Consider the following 20775-nt stretch of genomic DNA (forward strand, 5'->3'; position numbering starts at 1 on the left):
CCATTAAAAATTGCCTTAAGCAATCATTGTATCGACTAGGTGGAAAATAAATAAATACTTAATTGTGAATCTATTGAAGTGCGATACGGACCATGAAGCTGATTTTATGTAATCAGGTGCAGAGTTAATCACCAATTGTTTGTGATTAATGTCCTCACCTTCTCAAATTTTTTTGTCACTGACTGCGGTTGCCGGTCTTCCGCTACGGGGGTTGTCAGAAACACTTTCACGGCATCCTCAAAAATGGGTGAACCACTCGTACATTCACTTCAAAGACAGTGCTTGATCTTCATAAACACACAGCAGCATCGCATGTGTTTCTTTCGGTGTCTTGCCCAGCTTAAAACACAACTGTACATTGATCTTTTGGTCGTTCATGTTCCTGTTCACAGTTCAGAACCAACACACCAAACACGCACTGTGTCAAACAGGTCTTACACAATACACACACGATGCTCAACTGAACAACATTGTGAGCAGGTGGTCAAAACCTGCTGCTACGCAGGTGCAGCGTTGTGTGTCGCCAGTGTTGCCGGATCGACCGTTCTGACTTCATTCACCAAACATCATTGTTACAGGTTGTATAATCAAATAATCAAATAAAATGAAATAATCGAATAAGCGATTATTTTGTGTTCAATTATCCCATCACTTATTCTAGCCAGTTTTGTACCATCTGCACAGCAAGACAACAATGATAGTGTAATGTGACTTTTCATGGCCGAATGTTTTTATTGTGATGGTCATGGCTCCTTTATTGTCAACAGTTCTGATCGATGGAACATCAAAGGCTAGAGGCACTTTGTTTATGTTACCAATTTGACCGAGTTCGAACTGAGTTTGTTTTCATGCATCAATCACAAATTTGTGAAATTCCACTGTTTTGGATCGTATTCTGCTGGCATCGTTTGCGAAATTCTAGTGCAAGTGCGTATTCATAACCCATGTCTCCTCATAACCCGTAACGTCAAGCAGGCGTTCCCGCGAAATCCACGATGTTGCGTGCGGCTGCCCATCTTCTCCCTTCACAGATGATCATTTCGATGGACACAGAAGTGCTATTATTCCTTTGGTTTGTCACCCATTCCTTCATTTCTGACTAGAAGAGGGCAGTTTTCAGCATATATCCTAAAAGAGTATTTACTTTTTCCCATATTCAACAAGTATTTTTCTTGTTTTTACCATTCACATATAATTTTCTCAGTTGGTGGAGATCCGAATTCTCTTTCTGCTGCTCTATTACCATGTACTCTAATTGACATGCTGGAAGGGTTCAATGATATTACGAAGTAATTTTGTGTATTCTACAACTTTTAATTTAAATGCTTTGTTGTAAGAAAACCTCTTCTGTACAACTGACATTGTGCATGGTAAATTTTCACTACCAGAACTTGCCACTACTGGAATTTGCTACTGATTACAAATTACAAAGTGAAAGATTTTCTTTCTGCCCTTCCTTGAATGTTAGCTATAACGGTAGTCAAGGTCGCAGCTCTTTGTGCTTGTCTGGTTCGATAAGGAGGCTGGGAGGGAAGGGGTTGCAAGCCATCTTGTTAGGAATTCCCTGGAAACTCGCATTCCTATCAAACAAATGCAGGTATACTAAAGCCGCTGTTTCCTAACTGCAGTAATAAAAGGGATCAACTGCTGAGAGTATTGCAAGGAATTTTTTTTAGCGTTGTTGTAGCAAATCACGTATACTCAGTGTCTAAATATTATAGACCTTTGGAACATAAGACACAGCCATATTTTTGGCAGTATCTTTCATATAAAAAAAGGCCTAAAAAATACAGTACGTATTCTATCAACCCATGATATTCAGAGCAGGTGTCGGTAGCGCTACATCTCAAAGGATCAAATTTTTTTGGTGGTGTTCTCTGTTAGGGTCCAGGTCAGGGTGACATAAAGTAAGAGAGAGAGTACAAAATAATGAAGTAAGCAGAAATGGAGATTAATATTACAGTGTCATTTACGGAGGATTTCACTTATACTGTTGAATGCAGTCCTTTCCTGTTCAGTCAACTGCATTGTTCCAGCTGCAATCAAGTGCACAGCCAAGGTGCCTAAAGTGTTGGACTTGCTCCGTTGATGTGCCAGCTATTGTCAAGTTAACACATTGCGGACGGGAGACGAGTTCACTCGTATTTGGCTGGCCGAGCATTGTGGACGGGAGACGAGTTAACTTGTCTTTACGAGACTTGTACGTTCGGTGACATCTATTGAAACCTGTGAAACTATCTGGCTGTCAAAGTTACTAGAATCTCGGCGTTGAAGCTTTTGCTTATTCCATGCTAGCTTTGCTTTACGTTCTTCTTCTGTTTTATGATTCATTTGCTAAGTTTTCCGACCTCGTATTTACATCGTTCAAGGAGTCATGTGGTGAGTAAGATGGTGCTATCCATGAGCATAGATGCAGACGAGATTTTTAATGAATTATATGCGGATAAGTATTCAGATTGTCCCAGTGATGTTGACGATCGCGAGTTCAATGTTGATTGCTATTCTGACAAAAGTGTCTCGGTTGATAATAATGATGTACGCCCTCCAAAACAACGTGAAGTAGTGGTGGTCGAGATCAAAGCTGAAAGTGATGTTGTGAGTGTAAATGGAAGTGATATGCCTATTTCTTCTGATGAATGGGTAGAAAATAATAGTTCACCGACATTAAAGGATTTCCCAGGAGTTCATGGCATAATGGTAAGACTTGATGAGTCTCAAAACATTGACAAACTAGTAGGGCTTATTTTTGGTAATGATTTCTTTGAACATGTTGCTGAGCAGATGAACTTGTATCCAGCGAACTACTTCATTACACAAAATATCCCCTAAGGGCTTGAAGTGGCCTGATGTAACTAGTTGTGTATTGTGAAAATTGTTTGCTTTGTTTATATTGACGGGACAGGTAAAAATATCGTGTTGAAAAGACTACTGGTCAACTGATACCCTCAAAATTTGCTGTGTGTCCCTTCACGGAGGTCATTGCTACACAGTCTACCACACCAGGAAATATTATTAGGACTCTTACCAAAGGTCTCTAGTAAATTTCACTATAATCAGTAGAAGGTTAGTGAAGTTAGACTAATTTGTTTATGTGCATGCGCTGTAGTAGTATGTTACATAGAAAATGGCCGTGCGCAGGGGTTGAACAGTGTGCTGAGCACCCGGTCCGCAATGTGTTAACAGGTTGAATGACATGTTTGCTTATGATCATTACTTAGGTTTTTTCCGTGTTTAAACGCAGACCTGTTGCAGCACTGTGTTTGACCACACAGTTTAGTAATCTTTGTAGATCTTCGGCATTTATTGCAAGCAGAACAGTATCATCTGCATATCCAATCCCTAATTATCTTGCCATGACTGAACTAGAATGGTACTGTCAGCTATTAAACGGTCCACCAAACACGTGACAACCTAGTACGGGGTACAGCAAGCCTGTTTGCAGGAGTCTGTAGTGGTTTTGGTTTTGGAATCAGAGTTTGCCAAAGCTTGATATCGAGCCATCTGTTATTTAATTTTACCATGAACCATCTCACTAAAAATCCAGAAGCCAACACCTTGGAAGATGCTGGTGTCTGAGAAACTCATAGTCCTACAAGAGATGTCAGATGAATAGCAAAGGGGACTGGGAACTACGGGTCTGAGAGTAAGTGAAGAGAAGTTGGAATATATGCATTTCAAGTTCAACTCTGATCAACCTGAACGTAACAAACAGCTATCCAAGGAATGTAACTCACAACAGTTGAAAGTTTCAAATAAATCAGCTCAATACTGCCCTGCAATGGTAACATTGAAAAAGACATAAACAGCTGCATGTAAGTAGGATAGACAAAATGAAGAAATTAACAGATGTACTCTGCCTTAACCTTAACCTTGTAAATGAGCTGTTAATACCTGCACTTACGTATGATTCTGAATGTTGACCTCTGAAAAAACTGAGGAAAACAAATTACAACCGAGCAAGTCCTGGAAATTGCTCTTGTATTTTTATAAATGTATTTCTTAGTGATTACTGTATTTTAATTCAGTAGTATCATTTGCCATTGCCTACTTCATTTCTATAGACAGCACACTTTTGTACATACTTGGCCTTTGCACTTGTGTGGAGCTTGTGTTTTGTTTGTAGATATAGTTTATTACAATCTTATTTGTGGGCATTGGGCTATAGCATCTTTGTGTACATAGTGTGGGTGTTGTTGCTGTGTGGTGTCTCTACACTGTAGCACTGTTGTAGAAGGTAAGGAAAAGGTGATGATGTTATTGATTTATTTAATAAATTATTATTCAAGTCATATACAGAAAGAGAGGAATGTGAAAAAGAACAGTGTGGGAAGAACAGACAAGGACAAACATGAAAACACAAAGGAACAAGAACAATCTCCACATCTCCATAAATACAGTCTTCACTTGCAGCGTGGCTGGAAACAATGTAAACCTGGTATCATGAGCATTAACAGGTTGGTCATGCTGATACGTAATTTGAAAAAAGTTGATATCTCGAGTCGTCGTCACTTTGTTTGATGCTGAAGTTAGCCAGTGAGATCGCTTCACAGTTTTATGAGCCGGTTTTGCTAAATCTGCACGTGGCTTAAGACCGGCTTGATAGCACCAGTGGAGTGATTTGAATATGGATCTTCGAGCTGTCACCCAGGTGGCAGATTCACTGCCAGTTTGGTACCTAGCCTTTTCTTTAATGTTTTCAAAAAACTTGGAAATTTATTGAACATTTCCCTTGATAAATATTATTCCAATCCCTTACTGTCTGCCTCTGTAGCGTAACGGTTAGTGTTATTAGCTGCCGTCCTTGGGGGGGCCTGGGTTCGATTCCTGGTACTGCCAGAAATTTAAGAATGGCAGGAGGGCTGGTGTGTGGTTAAAATGGTACATGCAGCTCACCTCCGTTGGGAGTGTGCCTGAAAAGAGCTGCATCACCTCAGGATGAGGACGTGAGTTTACTTTTTTACAATCCCTGACTACTCCTCAATCAATCAATCAATCAATCAATGATCTACATTTAGGGCTCTCATTCAGTTGACAGGTTCCCTATCAATTGTTTACCTAGGCCATAGGAAATACGCTACAGTGACACCGGATGAAACCCATGGTGCATTTGTGTTTGACACTGATTTTTTCTGCATGTCTCTCAAATCAGTATTAAGCCACATGCAGATTTGGTAACACCACCTCGCAAATACCATTTGAATTCCATGAGGAAGTGATCTGATTGACTAACTTCAGCAGCTGATAAAATGGCAACGGTATGAGATATCAAATTATATTTTTCAAATGATTAATCAGCATGACCTATCCTCTTGATGCTCATATACCTGATTCTTATTGTTTCTAACCACCGTGCATAGATTTAACTCTCTCTTCATCAATGCCAGTTGTTCTACATCCATTTCTTCTCACCCCCAACGAGCTTGTTTCTATCATAGGAATAGAACCACCGGGCGAGTTGGCCGTGCGCGTAGAGGCGCGCGGCTGTGAGCTTGCATCCGGGTGATAGTAGGTTCGAATCCCACTATTGGGAGCCCAGAAGATGGTTTTCCATGGTTTCCCATTTTCACACCAGGCAAATGCTGGGGCTGTACCTTAATTAAGGCCACGGCCGCTTCGTACCAACTCCTAGACCTTTCCTATCCCATCGTCGCCATAAGACCTATCTGTGTCGGTGCGACGTAAAGCCCCTAGCAAAAAAAAAAAAAAGGAATAGAACCAGCTTTTTGGTGGTTAAGCCGTGTGCGTTTGCAGAGTTTCACCCAGACATGCCATTCGGGCTCATCAGTTGGATTGGCACGCCCCTACAAGACTCTCCTTAGCAGTGGCAGACCAACCGCATGGTCCCGTCATGTTAGCAAATGGGGATTGCTATTTAAAACAAGAAGCACTGTATTATGCCCTTTAACAATAGTGAATGAATTAATGAAATTATTGTAAGACTTGACACATTCGTTGTTAAAATACAAGTTTGGAAGAACAAAACAAAAAGGTCATAGACGTTGAAAAACCCAAAGTGTGCACTAAAATATTAGATAATTTTCTTGATTTTATTTGTTCCTCCCCTTGAATATAGATTTTTCTGAAGAAAGTCAATAAAAAAAAAATGTCGTGGGGGTAATATTTCTAGTTACAGTATCATAATTGAATTCAGCCAATTGTAGCGTTACATAAATACTGTATTTGATTTGGAGATAGAGCCCATATTGGTCGCACATGGAATTTTCATCTGGTTAGGAAAAAATAAATTGTTTCATAAAATAATTTAAACCACTTGTACTATACCTAAATGCCACTTAGCCAAGTTTTGTACTGGTAAATCAAATATATTAACAGTCCACAAATGAAACAAGATCACATGCTAGGTTGAATTCCGATAGTGTTTGTCCGTCGTGCATGGAAGAAACTTGCAGGTGATGACAGTTGTTACAAGAAAGATACCTCACTTTCGGAAGGGAAGCACAGTCTTAGACAAATTCCAGACAGGTGACACCAAATAACAAAGGGAAAGGTACAGGGGAGAGGAAGTCCATTGGTGAAGAAACAAGTACTGTTCCATGTAAAATAAAATCAACGCGGTGGAAATTTCCGTACGCCACTAATTACTTTTTTTTTGCTATTGGCTTTACGTCGCACTGACACAGATAGGTCTTATAGCGATGATGGGACAGGAAAGGACTAGGACTGGGAAGGAAGCGGCCGTGCTCTGATGTAAAAATGGGAAACCATGGAAAACCATCTTCAGGGCTGCCGACAGTGGGGTTCGAACCCACTATCTCCTGAATACTGGATACTGGCCGCACTTCAGCGATTGCAGCTATCGAGCTTGGTCCACTAATTACTGGTTAATCCCTTATGTGCTCTCACAAAGAACTGTTACATTGGACTATCATTAAAGGAAAGATCTTAATGTGTTTTCGTTTGTACATTAAGTGTAAGTAAGGTACGATAGCAAACACTCAGAACCAATGTCACAAATTTAAATGATATAAAACTAAAGTGTGATTCTGAGTGCATAAAGGGGAAGCCAGCATCAGTGAGACACGCAGCAAGACATGCTCAACAATGTGAAGTCCACTGATGAGCAGTCAGTCCAGTGCACATGGGAGTTTATTTATTTCTTCTTTTTTCTTCCTTCTACCCATTCAAAGAGCGTGTTTGAACTTGTTTGTTGGCCTGATGGTTTTCGCTTTCTTATTATTGGAGGTCGACCTTAGTTTCTTCTAGTCAGTTTATTTTAACCTTCTTTGATTTGGTTACTTTAAATAATCTTTATGCGAGTCTGTCGCTCTCCATTCTATAGATATGGCCATAGAACTGCAGGCGTCTCTTGAATCTGTCAGTTGATGAATAGAGGTCCGCTGTTCTCTTCTTAATCCACATTCCATTTTCTCTCGTGGGACCATAAATTTTCTGGAGAATTTTCTTTTCTTGTTTTTCAGTTTCTATAATTTTAGTGACCTCCGAAGGATATGGTTTCTGAGGCATATAAAGCTTCCGGCAAAACAACTGTCTTGTAATGTCGTAATTTTGCATCAAGCGATATGACTCTCTTGTTGTAGTAATTCCACATTAGTCTGTACACCTTATGGAGTTTAGTGGCTCTTTCTATGTTGGCCCTACTGTCTAGTCCCGGTGGTAGTATGATTTCTCCAAGGTATTTGAAGGAGGACACCTGTGAAATTGTGCAGTTTTTCATGTCCAGCACAGTTTTTTTGTTTTTGTTTGCTATGTTGATGTAGATTTTCCATGAAATGTTTTTTTTTCCGTACGATATCTGGATACTTGCCTTTGTGTAATCTCTGTATGGTGTATCTGGTTTCATCAACAAAGGCTAAACATTTCACCTTCACTTTATGTTTTCTTCTTTTCCTACCGCTTTTCCCCTACCTGTGGGGTCGCGGGTCGCGCATGTGGATTTGGCCCTGTTTCACGGCTAGATGCCCTTCCTGACGCCAACCCTATATCAAGGGATGTAATTATTATTGCATGTTTCTGTGGCGGTTGGTAGTGTGGTATGTTGTCTGAATATGAAGAGGAGAGTGTTGGGACGGACACAAACACCCAGTCCCCGAGGCAGAATAATTAATCAGAAGTGATTAAAATCCCCCGACTCGGCTGGGAATTGAACCCGGGACCCTCTTAACTGCAGGCCAGTACACTGCCCATTCAACCAACGAGTAAGACTGACTGACCTTTCTTTCTTTCTTTCTTTCTTTCTTTCTTTATTTATTTATTTATTACGAATAATCTGCAAACCAGATAATCCACACACGAATAATCAGGAGTACAGGATAAGGACGTTGTTTCCAGTGTAGGAACGTCGTAACAAAGTGTATTTCAAATGGTTTTATCTTTCGTACGATATCTTTGTATTGAAGATTATCAAACGCTGTTTAACGTCATCATTAATTGATATGCTGACACATGATAAGTGTCCACAATTCACACACATTAACACCAGTGTCTGAGAGAGTGAAAGTTGGAAATTAAAGAGATTTGTGTGTGTTTTGAGATGATAACGAGGAGACATGTGCTAAATGCCATCCACTTAGTTTGTTAGTAGGTTGCATTTCATTGGTTGTGACAATTGTGCCCACTAATGCAAGAAACCTGCAATATGACACACACAAAGATATTACTGAATTTTAGAAGAGACTAGCTGACATGCCCGTGTTTCTCTATGGAATGAGCAGGTCGCATACAGCCGTGAACACTCGTCTTCTGTGAATACTATGATGAACCAGTGTGTACCACTAGTAATCAGAAAATTTATGAACCAGAGGAATGGCATGCTAAAAGAAGAAAGTTATCTATCTCCCCAGCTACTTCCTGCAAATATTTGGGCAGGCTGCTTTACTTGGGACACAGCAGTAATCCCACGTATGGGAGATGAATGGCAGAAGAAGATCAATTTTATGAGCTTTCGGTATTGTAGGCTGTCACATTTAGTTTTCTTTTGATTCTGTGATGTTTAATCATCTAATGTAAAGGGAGTTCTTCTCTAAGACATGACTCGATCCTTCCTGTATGCTGTACTCCTTTGTTTCCTCAATCATCTTCACAATTTTCCTTGTCGATATGGACCGATGACCATGCAGTTTTATACCTTAAGACAGTTATAGCCTGGCTGAGTGGCTCAGACGGTTGAGGCGCTGGCCTTCTGATCCAAACTTGGCATTTTGGCGTCTCCGAAAACTGTAAAGAACTGGGCGAGTACCAAGCTGGATTCCGGAAAGGCAGATCATGCGCTGAGCAGATTTTTAATCTCAAGAACATCATAAAGTACAAGATGCTGGGACGAAGCAAATATGTTGTAGTCTTCGTGGATTTTAAGAAGGCCTACGATTCGGTAGATAGAGAGACGTTATTCGGAATACTGGAAGAATTTGGTGTGGACAGTAAAACAAGGAATATCATCAAACAGACACTTACCAACACCAAGTCAAAGGTCAAGTTCATGGGTGAAATATCGGAGTCCTTTGAAGTCAAGACTGGTGTGAGACAAGGGGATGGACTCTCACCAATTCTCTTTAACTGTGTCTTGGAAAAGGTGATAAGGAAATGGAAAGAAGGAATCCCAGACAAAGAAGCATTCCGTATTGGAAGAGGGGCAGGTGCTATACGGATAGACTGCCTGGCATATGCTGATGATATCGCAGTCTTTGCCAGTGACATAGAAATAGCAAAGAAAAGAGTGGAACAACTCCATAGCATAGCAGAAATGACTGGACTGCAAATATCATACAGTAAGACTGAATTTATGACCAACATCAAAGAGGCTCCCCAAATGTTAAAGTTGAAAGAGGGGAAAGTCAAAAGAGTAAAGAGCTTCAAGTATCTTGGAGAAATAGTTCAAGAGAATGGATCAGAGAAGCTAGCTCTGATAGAACGAGCGAGAAAAATGGAAACAGCGTATCAGCTCACTAGAGACACCTACAACAAGAAAGCTTTGTCATATGGAGCCAAATTAAGACATCTGGACACAGTCATCAGACCTGAATGCTTATACGCAGCAGAAACATTGGACATGATTGGAAAGGGAGATCTAGAGAACATCAGAAAGAAAGAGAGGAAAATGCTCCGGAAGATCTTGGGCCCGAAAATGAAAGGTGGGGAGAGGAGACTTAGACCCAACAAAGAACTATACCAGAAGACAGAGGAAGTCGTGGTATTGATGAAAAAGCGAAGGCTTCAATTTTATGGACATCTACAGAGAATGGACACCAACCGTCTGACAAAAAGGATTTTCAGCTTCTTCAGCCTAAGGAAGACGGAACCAAAATGGTTTCGGGAAGTAAGGACCGACCTGGCCAGGATAGGAGTAGAAAAAGAGGACGTACTGGACAGAAACAAATTTAGACAAAAAGTGAAGGAGTTCAAGGGTTTTCAGGAGACTGGGGAAGAACTTGTGAAGAAGAAGAAGAGAACCTACACAGAAGAACAGAAGAAAGAAGTCAGTGCAAGGATGAAGAAGTACTGGCAGAATGTGAAGTCAGGACTGGTGAAAAATAACGTAAAGACTGTAAAACGTGGTCCATAGATGGCCTGAACGATAATTAATTAAATTATTATTAAGACAATAATGACAAAAAACCATCCCCAGTGAAAACAGTTGTACAATATTTCCATGTTAGCAACGCTCAGCATTGATATGGACTAAGCAGCAAAAGTCTAAATTCATGAATTCTGTTATTATAGTCGGTACGGTAAAACTGCATAATCATAAGTTATGAATTTCATTATGGTCTGTATTGACCATTGATCACTATCAAAGAGTAGGAAGGGGATCCACCCTTCCTACCCTTTGATAGGAAAGCTGCATAAGACATAATTGATCGGAAATTATATTCTCTATAACTTTTGCTATGTAGTACTTTTCGATAGGACCAAAAACATAGGTACTTAAAAATTAAATTTTAGGTGCCTTCCCCTAAACTACAATTTTATCCAGCATGAGTAAAGTTGTTTGTAGCCTAGACTGTAATACTTTATTCCTCAATTTTGCATACTGATTTTCATTCAGTTCTGTTCACCCGTTTTCTCGGAAATCTACAATGAATTGGACTTAGACAACAAAAATCAAAATTCATAAATATCTTAGTTATTATAGCTGGTATGGTAAATATGTTTAAAGCATAAATGATTGGAAATTTAATTATGTATAACTTTAGTTACGTAGTATTTATCGATAGGACCCCTAAAATCATTGACTTTTGAGAATCAAATTTTTATCCTTCCTCTAAACTACCATTTCACTCAGTGCAAATAAAATTACTTAGATTATAGTGCCTTATTCCTCAACTTTACATACCGATTTTCATTAAATTATCTTCAGCCATTTTCACGTGATGCCCGTACATACATACATACATACAGACATACATACATACATACAAAGACGACGGAAAGTTTAAAAAGTTCAAAAAAGTGCATTTCGTTGTTATTTTGGACACGACTGGTACAGAAATACCATTCTTCTAAAATTCTGAGCAATGTACAGACAAAACTCTTATTTTATATATATACTGTAGATGTTACAAAATTTTTCACTCCTCTGAGCAGGAATTACAGCAGAAGTTTTTAATTTCACCAGTAGGTTCTGTGTTCCCTCAAATATGTTATTAAGGCATGTTTCTCTATATTTACACAAGAAGTATTTTATATACTTTACAGCTGTTAAATTGATCAACTGTACGGTCTGTATTGCAGAAGGGATTAATATATTTAGCTGTGCTCCACTAGGTATTCCAAAATCATCCCTGATTGGGCTTACCAGCAGCAGAGCAACATCGAGTCATCCTCCATCCACGCCTAATTCGTCAGGACCGCCGTCGACTTCCAGCATCAATTGTAAGTTATCTTTTAAATTAAGAAAATAACTAGAGGACCCGAGCTGCTCCACAGCACTCATTATAAATAGGTCAGATAACTCGTCTTGATATACCCGTCATAGTCATATTCTTTTGCGTGCCCTTTTCGATGGTTTTATGAATATTTATTAAGACGCGAGTTATGGTATGCCTCAGTTTGTAGTCAGCATTCGTCCATTCTGACATCGTCATGCCGTCTGTTTGGTAAAAATCGATCCATATATAGGCTATTCACTTTTTTATCCTGCAGTTCTTGATGTAAAGCTTCCTCTGAGCAGAAATTACAGCAGAAGTTTTTAATTTCACTGTATTTACGACTATTCGCCGGCCCCATGGTTTAGGGGTAGCGTGCCTGCCTCTTACCCAGAGGCCCCGGGTTCGATTCCCGGCCAGGTCAGGGATTTTTACCTGGACCTGAGGGCTGGTTCGAGGTCCACTCAGCCTATGTGATTAGAATTGAGGAGCTATCTGACAGTGAGATGGCGGCCAAGTATAACAGCCGAGACGATTTGTCGTGCTGACCACACAACACCTCATAATCTGCAGGCCTTCAGGCTCAGCAGCGGTCGCTTGGTAGGCCAAGGACCTCCAAGGGATGTAGTGCCATGGGGTTTGATTCTTTTGTTTTTTTTTCACTACTATTCACCATTAGGTTTTATGTGTCCTCAAATATGTTATTAATGCATGTTTCTTTATATTTTTAATCACAGTTCTATATAGAACTGTTGTCTTGTGAGCTCATAGGTTAGTCTCAAAGGACCATTTTTCACCAGGCAGATAACTTTTTAAAGATACATGACCTTCACTCTTTCTAGTTTATCTAGGTTATCTTTCGATAGGTGTTCCCAGATAATGTTTAAGGTGTATATAATGATGGGGTCTGTTTGTACACAGACTTTTTTCTTAGCGGCAAGTAATTTTCTGCCATCTGTTGAACATATTTAGAAGGTGGGAAAGATTAGAGAATCAAAGAGTATCTAGCAGGGAGTAGTATTCCTCCGTGATCAGAGGAAGTGTATACTCTGGCTGGACAGGTAGTAATCAAACATGTCTGCATGCAGTGACATTACTGAGGATTTTTTCTTTTTTGTGTATGTGGCTATTTCTAGCAGAGTGCAGTCTTTGTAAGGCAGACCCTCCGATGAGAGTGGGCGGCATCTGCCATGTGTGGGTAACTGCGTGTTATTGTGTTGGAGGATAGCGTTATGTGTGGTGTGTGAGTTGCAGGGATGTTGGGGACAGCACAAACACCTATCCCCCAAGCCAAGGGAATTAACCATTTAATGTTAAAATCTCCGATCCGGCCAGGAATCGAATCCGGGACCCTCTGGACCAATGGCCAGCATTTAGCCTTGAAGCCGGACATTACAGAATGTGTTGCGGGCTAGGGTAAGCCTTCGCCTGCAATTATTAGAGTGATCATTATGATTTGATTTTATGATTACTCAAAGTTGGTTGAACTTAGAGACCTATCAATGTCTCATGATTCACCGGCAGGTAATTCTGGAGAGAATAAAACAAAAATGAAGCTAATCGGTTTAGTAGAACGGACGGAGCGATTTGCCAAAGCCGTTTTTAGTAAACTCTTTTAATATATAGATTGTTATGAAAAGGAAGAATAGGCAAATGACAAATCAAGCTGTATAGAAACATGAATACAAACACACAATAGGATAAACACAACAAGGACAATCTCTACATTTTCGTACACTGCTCTCTTCAGATAGGTTCTGTTCTCATCAGTCCCAGTTCTTGTACATCTGTTTCATATCAGCTGCCGACAAGCTTGTTTCTGTTTCCCAACTTCATCGGGAGGAGGGGCATCGGCACTCATTGAGGGTCTATCTTGACAGATCGTGTGTTATGGGAAGTCTGGGATAAGAAAAAAGTCAAATAAATGCAGGAAAAGGGAAAAGACAAAGAGATAAACATGAATGTGGTAAAGGACATGGATTACAAGCAAACACAGAAGAGGCAACCCATTGAGTCAGTAGACATGGTCTCTCTTATAAACCCAGACCAAGCACACGCCCGCCCTGCTTTAAGCGTGTATACAATCGTATATGAAATCTTACCTTATAAAAGATGCTGGAGTGTCGTCCTTCACAATGAGAGACTTCATAAACACCATTAGGATTTTCTGCACACCAATAGCGAGAGTTATGAGTGTTCACACGACCATTATCATGAAACCAGGCCTCATCCGAAAAGAACACAAGCAAGATACCACTCACAGTGTCTCACTCTTGTGGCTGGATCAGCAGGTTATAAATAATGGGCCCGTGTAAACCTGTACAGCTTTGTAGTTGTGTGTGGAAGAAACCAATTTATTCAGATTCCGTTCAAAATTCGTACCAATGTCATCTAGCTTTTTTCCTCTCTTAAAACTGTTCGTGTGCGTGCATGCTTTTTATTGAGCACTGAGCCAGTAGTTTCAAATTTATTTACAATTACGTGAATCTGTGCTTGTAAAGGTGGCACTTCACCAGGAATTTGCTGAGCATATGCATCGCGTACCCATCGAGCAGACTTGTATTTAAAATAACTTTCACGTACGGAAATACAGTGTTGCAGTGATAACTGTCTCACCATGTTAACAGCTGAGATTTAGATTGGCTATTGACGTGAGGTCGAACACATACACGCTCCTTGCAAGGTCAAGAACTATCCGTGCGCCTCCCATACAGCTGCTTAGGTCTTGGAAAGTAGAAATGCTGCTGGATGGTCTGGATTTATAAGAGAGACCCTGTAAGTAATGGAAAGAAACAAAAAAGTGACAAATCAAGTCTTAGAGAGAGAGAGAGAGAAAGAGAGAGAGAGAGAGATAGGAACGCTCAAGAGGATAAACACAATGAGGGAGCAATATAGAAGGAGACAAGGACAAGAAAGAATATATTTGGTTAGGGTTTGTTTTTTTGCTAAAGTTGTGAGTAGTGTTACTCACTTGGTAATCATCAAGTTTAGTTTTTTAATTACTAAAATGATGTGGAATGTCTTCAACTTGTAGGCAAACTTCATTGTTGCTGTCTTGTGCTGCTATTGTTCTTATATCTGAATTATTGGTGTACACTCTCTTTGGTCATGGAGTCAGTTACACCTTGTCTCACAAAGTTGAGAACTTTCCACTTTTCAATGCATATAATTTATTATGGTGTCATTTCTGAAGTCTTTATATTGTGCTATTCTACTTGCAGGTGATTAATAGCTTTAAAACCTTAAGCAATGTAGTGTATGTATTTTCCTTGTTGAAAAGTAAAATAAAATGCAGGGGAAACTCCTCGATTGAAAACTGTAGCTCAATATGGATATCCTGGATTATATGTCTGCGGTGACATTAGATGTTGCAGGCGTCTAAAATGAAACTAAGGAAAGGAATTGTGTAATTGGTAAAATTGAAGAATTTTGATCACGTAAATAAATCCTAACAAGATGTCAAGTACTCACTTCCGCACGGGTCCCTTTAGATCGTGTACTGCGTCACCTTGCCATTGACTGACTGCTAATGTCAGGCAGCTGGTCAGGTGCTGGTGCGGGGGGCATGGCAAGAACGGGAGGAGAAATTTTACTAATTACACTATTCCTTTTCTTCTTTTGGGCTTGCATTCGGGAGATAGTGGATTCGAACCCCACTGTCGACAGCACTAGGCAAAGGCCGGGGCTATGCCTTAATTAAGGCCATGGCCGCTTCCTTCACACTCCTAGCTCTTTCCTATACCATCGTCGCCATATGACCTATCTGTGTTGGTGCGACGTAAAGCAAGTTAAAAATAATATATAGACTCCCATGACATCTAATATCACCGGAAACATATAATTCAGGATATGCGTATTGAGCTACAGAATCGAAGAGTTCCCCTGCTTTTTATTTTACTTTTCAACAAGGAAAATACACATAGTACACTGCTTGGGGTTTTAAAGCTATTAATCACTGGTAAGAAGAATAGTACAATATAGAGACATAATATAAGAAGAAGAAGAACAATATTTATCAATTCATTAGATGTGCTTTATTCAATGTATATTTTGTCATTTTATATGTTACTAAGCTGAAACCGGCCTAATCCTACCGTTGCCATAAGACCTATCTGTGTCGGTGTGACATAAAGCAAAATTCTTTTAAAAAATAAAATGAAAGTGTTTGTCATAGTCAAGTGAGCCGACAGTAATTAAAAATAGTGTTATCATTATTTGAATATTGTGATGAATGCTGAATACAATATTTGATCCCTTATCATTGCTGTTTTCATCATCGTCTGTTACTCATTTGCAAGTATACAGTCTATTTGCACTTAGTGCTGTTTGTGCTTGTACTTTTGATGACTAAACAAGTTAATTCTAGCATGAAACGCGCATCAACACAGTTACGTGGATGGGGGAGAGGATGTGGCTGCATCTGTTGGAGCATGCGTTTCTGTCGTGTAGAGTTGACCTTATTTATAGAGGCATCTGTTTGTGATGAACATTTTTGTCTAATTTTGTCATTTAAAAAAGTAAATGTGGTACTTACATTTTTCACTATTTTTATTTAATTTTGTCAATAATTTTGCTAAATTTTATTTTCCAATTTTCAGCGATAAAAGCTGAACCAAAAGATAACTGATAACCAATTAGCAGTAAAACATCATATTTTCTTTTTACATATGTACAAGAAACATGAAAGTTATGCTTCTGATGAAAACACATATCACATAATTATATCAAAAGAAGGATGTTTAGAAACAAATGATCCTGACACTTTAACAAGTAGGACCTAGTCTACGCACATAGTGTCTGAAAAATACAGATATATCTTGAGTGCCATATTACTGGGAGTCAGAAATGTTCTTTTGTCAGATATTGTGTAACAGTACCTTGAAAATGACCTCTCACTCTCAATATTACTGACTGGGATCCATAAAGCCTTCAATGCAGCTTCCTCAAAATGCCTATATTCTGATTTCACAGAAAGAAGAATGGCTATCACGACAATATCTTTACCTGCTCTACGTGAACCACCAACTAGATTTCTAAACACTATGTATGGTTCAAGGTTGAAAGTTTTCATAGGATGGGAATTTGGTTTATTAGAAGAGAACCGGGCGAGATGGCCGTGCGCATAGAGGCGCGCGGCTGTGAGCTTGCATCCGGGAGATAGTAGGTTCGAATCCCATTATCGGCAGCCCTGAAGATGGTTTTCCGTGGTTTCCCATTTTCACACCAGGCAAATGGTGGGGCTGTACCTTAATTAAGGCCACGGCCGCTTCCTTCCAACTCCTAGGCCTTTCCTATCCCATCGTCGCCATAAGACCTATCTGTGTCAGTGCGACGTAAAGCCCCTAGCAAAAAAAAATTATTAGAAGAGAGACTTCATAATTTTAAAAATCATATTCCATATGTTTCTTGGGTTAATAAACAATTCCACATAATTTTGTCAATTATTTCGTGATTTTGCTTAAAGGTACATAGTTTCACATTTTGAGGCAAATTTGTAAAATTTTGCCAAAATTTCATGATTTTGCACTTCACAAAAAACAGGTGCTTCTACTTATTAATGAATACTTAAACCTCTTTAATGGGAATATGCTGGTAATTTTTCATTCTTCTCATTTGTGTCATCTCAAACACAGTATGCGATACATCTGTTGCCTTATGTAGTCAGTTATTTTTCTGTATTTAATGATGAACACTTTTCCTCAGCCATGCTGTCAATGGGCCAGGATGCTCGCAGCCCCCTGGCTCCAGCTCGCCCCAAATGTAATAGCATACTCCACATGTTCGGAGAGTGGCTGTTTGAAGCTGCATACATTGGCTGTGAGGGAGCATACCAAGGGAAGATGGGAGCTTCGCGTGAGTAGCTAATTTGAAATATTTTAGTTTCATTAATACCCATGAGCATTTAGTTATCACATTTGAAATGTTCTAGTTCTAACTTCATATTAGTCAAACTATTAGATTTGAAATAGACTTTCAGCTTTCATGTCTAGGACATAGAGTACATATCAGAGAGATGTTAAGTACAGAAAAAACTTGGCCAACCAGACACCAGTGAGAACCGAACCTACAACCTTCTGATTTTAAGTGGGATGCTCTACTGATAGAACTACAGAAGCCTCCTCCTTATTTGTTCTAACAACACCAATTTCTCTCAGAATATAATAGTGCATAATGAGCCATCTGGCGATGAACAGTGCTTTACAGCTGTTCTGCTAGTCGTAGTACACAGATCCCTCCCGATTTTAAGACCTGCTATGTTATATGGATAGGGATCAAGAAAGGAAGATAGAAGTGGCCAAAATGAGAAAGCTAAGACGGGTGTGTGTTGTGACAAGAAAAGACGAAATCAGAAACGATAGCATCAGAGGTGGAACATGTGAGCAAGAAGATTCAGGAACATAGACTGAGATGATTCATCTATGTGGGATGAACAGTTGGGAAAGAGAATGAGGGCAATCTCTGTCGCTGGAAACAGGAGGAGAGGAAGAACCAGGTGAGGAATTGAAAGAGAAAGGATGGACAAAAGAGGAAGCTCAGGAAGGGTTAAAGAAGAGAACCTGACACCAAATTAACATGGGAATTATGGTAAAGACAAAGATCATTAGCTAGAATGCACCTTTAGCAACTGTACAGATCAGCACAATGTTGATTGCAACAATAAGAGTTCAAATTTCCATGCCTGACTTCAGGTGAAATTTTTGTACACAGGCTATTACATTTTTCTATGAAAACGTTCAGTATTGTTAATCCTCTTCTATAGATATACATTAGACACCAGTAATCCAAACCTCACAAATCCCAAATTTTGGATAATTCGAACAGAATCAATGATGGAGGTAAAAAATTAAAATTCCATTTGCATTCTAAAGGAAGGATTTGGTCATAGTACTGTACTTAAGCTAGCATTTAGTGGAATAGAAGCCAAATACAGTACAGTGGATTATTAATACTGTAGCTCTAAGAGAAGTAAATTTCATCATCATCATCATCATCATCATCATCTGCAGTTTCCAGCTGTTGGCGGAGTCTGCTTAGAAGTCAAGTTATAAAATTCAAATTACAAATACTATAAACAGTTTTTTTTTCTGTATTCTGTGCTGTACTTACAAAAGTAGTTCTTTGTATAAAAATGTCATTACTGCATTTCACTGTATTTTATAACCTATTGTTTATATTTATCTAATTAATTAATTTTATTGATTGATTGATTGATTGATTGATTGATTGATTGATTGAATGATTCGTTTATTCGTTTGTTCGTTCGTTCGTTCGTTTATTTATTTATTTATTTATTTATTTATTTATTTATTTATTTATTTATTTATTTATTTATTTATTTATTTATTTATTTATTTATTTATTTATTTATTTATTTATTTATTTATTTATTTATTTATTTATTTATTTATTTATTTATTTATTTATTTATTTATTTATTTATTTATTTATTTATTTATTTATTTATTTATTTATTTATTTATTTATTTATTTATTTATTGTAGCTGTAAACTGTACTGTATATTCAGTATAACAGTAGAACTTGGTTAATTCAAACAGTTTTAATTTGAATGTTTTAAATTCTAATTTTTCTCTCTGTCTTTTGATATTCCTATATAACACAGTATCTGTAATTGAAGTAATCTTTTAATTCAAAGTAAAAATCACATGTTAGAAATCTCATAATAAAAAAAAGAATTATTTTTAAGAATGATAGAACACTGCCTGGTTGTAGGCAAAGAGTAATCTAGAATCATGCTGGTGTTGGAAACGAATTTCTAGTTGTTGTGAAACTAAGAGCTGTCTTGTCTAGTCTTTTAGGTACCGGTAGTGAACTTCGAGTCTCAGTAACAGAGAAAATCTGCTTGTCATGCCTAAACTCAGAACTCCACGTAAAGTTGATTGACAATTGTCAGTCGATGAAATGACATCCCACTGGGACTACCGAAAGCTTGAAAGGTGGAACATGGTTAACACTTGGCTAAGTATTCATCATAAAATGCAGTGGATTAAGTAGCAATGGCTAAGCTTCTTTTATGATAAAATGTTGTGTACAATTTTATAGTCTTTTATTGTTTCTCTACTGTCATTCCAACTAGAGGACTCATTTTGAATTTGAGATTCAGGTACGTGTAGTGTGTGTCATTGTTTAATTTTAATTCATAGTAAATCTATATAAAATGCCAATGTGTATGTTTCAAAAAAGCTCTTAAACCAGAGGATTTGTACCAATATATTGCACATTGTTTCAATACTACAGGAAAATTTTACATTTCTTGAAAAGTGAACAGAAATATATTTTATGTAATTCATTTAATTATAAATCCGCACAAAATTTGGATCGACCTTGATGGATAGATTGTTGCTAAGCGACAGCAACTTATTCTGTGTTATGATAATCTGGTAAGAAATGCGGTATGTAGGAGGATAGGAACATGCCACCATCTTTTATGAAGTACCTTTCTTCCTAGGAGTTTCATGTAATGAGGCAACTCATTGCCTGTTATTTGGGAACAGCAATCCAACATGCCGTGTTCGAGATGTACTTTCATGTAACTAGACAACTCGTTGCCGAGGAATCTGTTCATTTTTGCACCAGATGGAGAAACAAAGAATGCCATGTATCCACTCATGTTGCAACGAACATGATGCATCATGCAAATAAATTGCCATTTATGTAAGCAGATAGAAATAGTCTGATCAAATTAATAGACATAGGAATTAAAATAATAGATCATATTTACAGTAATTATTTCTTTATTTTGTAAGTGAAATTGCAACTCAATGTAATAAGGAAAAGAAAAATAACAAAACAACCAAAAATAATGAAGAAAAATGTTAATAAAAAATTGCATAAAGTAGAATTAAAATCGACTTTTATTTATTGAGACGTAGCAGCGCACGCCAGGTATCAACTATTTCTAATTTATTTTCT

At 38.4% G+C, this 20775-nt stretch overlaps 1 protein-coding gene across 1 annotated transcript in view; it reads left to right on the forward strand.

Annotated features, from left to right (window-relative positions):
- The window catches only part of LOC136881205 (ral GTPase-activating protein subunit beta), a 179943-nt gene that overhangs the window by 48364 nt on the left and 110804 nt on the right, over window positions 1-20775 (forward strand). The window contains exons 8-9 of the mRNA XM_067153914.2: window positions 11743-11850; window positions 17547-17696. Of these exons, the coding sequence (XP_067010015.2) occupies window positions 11743-11850; window positions 17547-17696 (258 nt within the window). The remainder of the gene's footprint in view (window positions 1-11742; window positions 11851-17546; window positions 17697-20775) is intronic.

The sequence above is a fragment of the Anabrus simplex genome, chromosome 9 (genome assembly GCF_040414725.1).
Source record: "Anabrus simplex isolate iqAnaSimp1 chromosome 9, ASM4041472v1, whole genome shotgun sequence".
Lineage (NCBI taxonomy): Eukaryota > Metazoa > Arthropoda > Insecta > Orthoptera > Tettigoniidae > Anabrus > Anabrus simplex.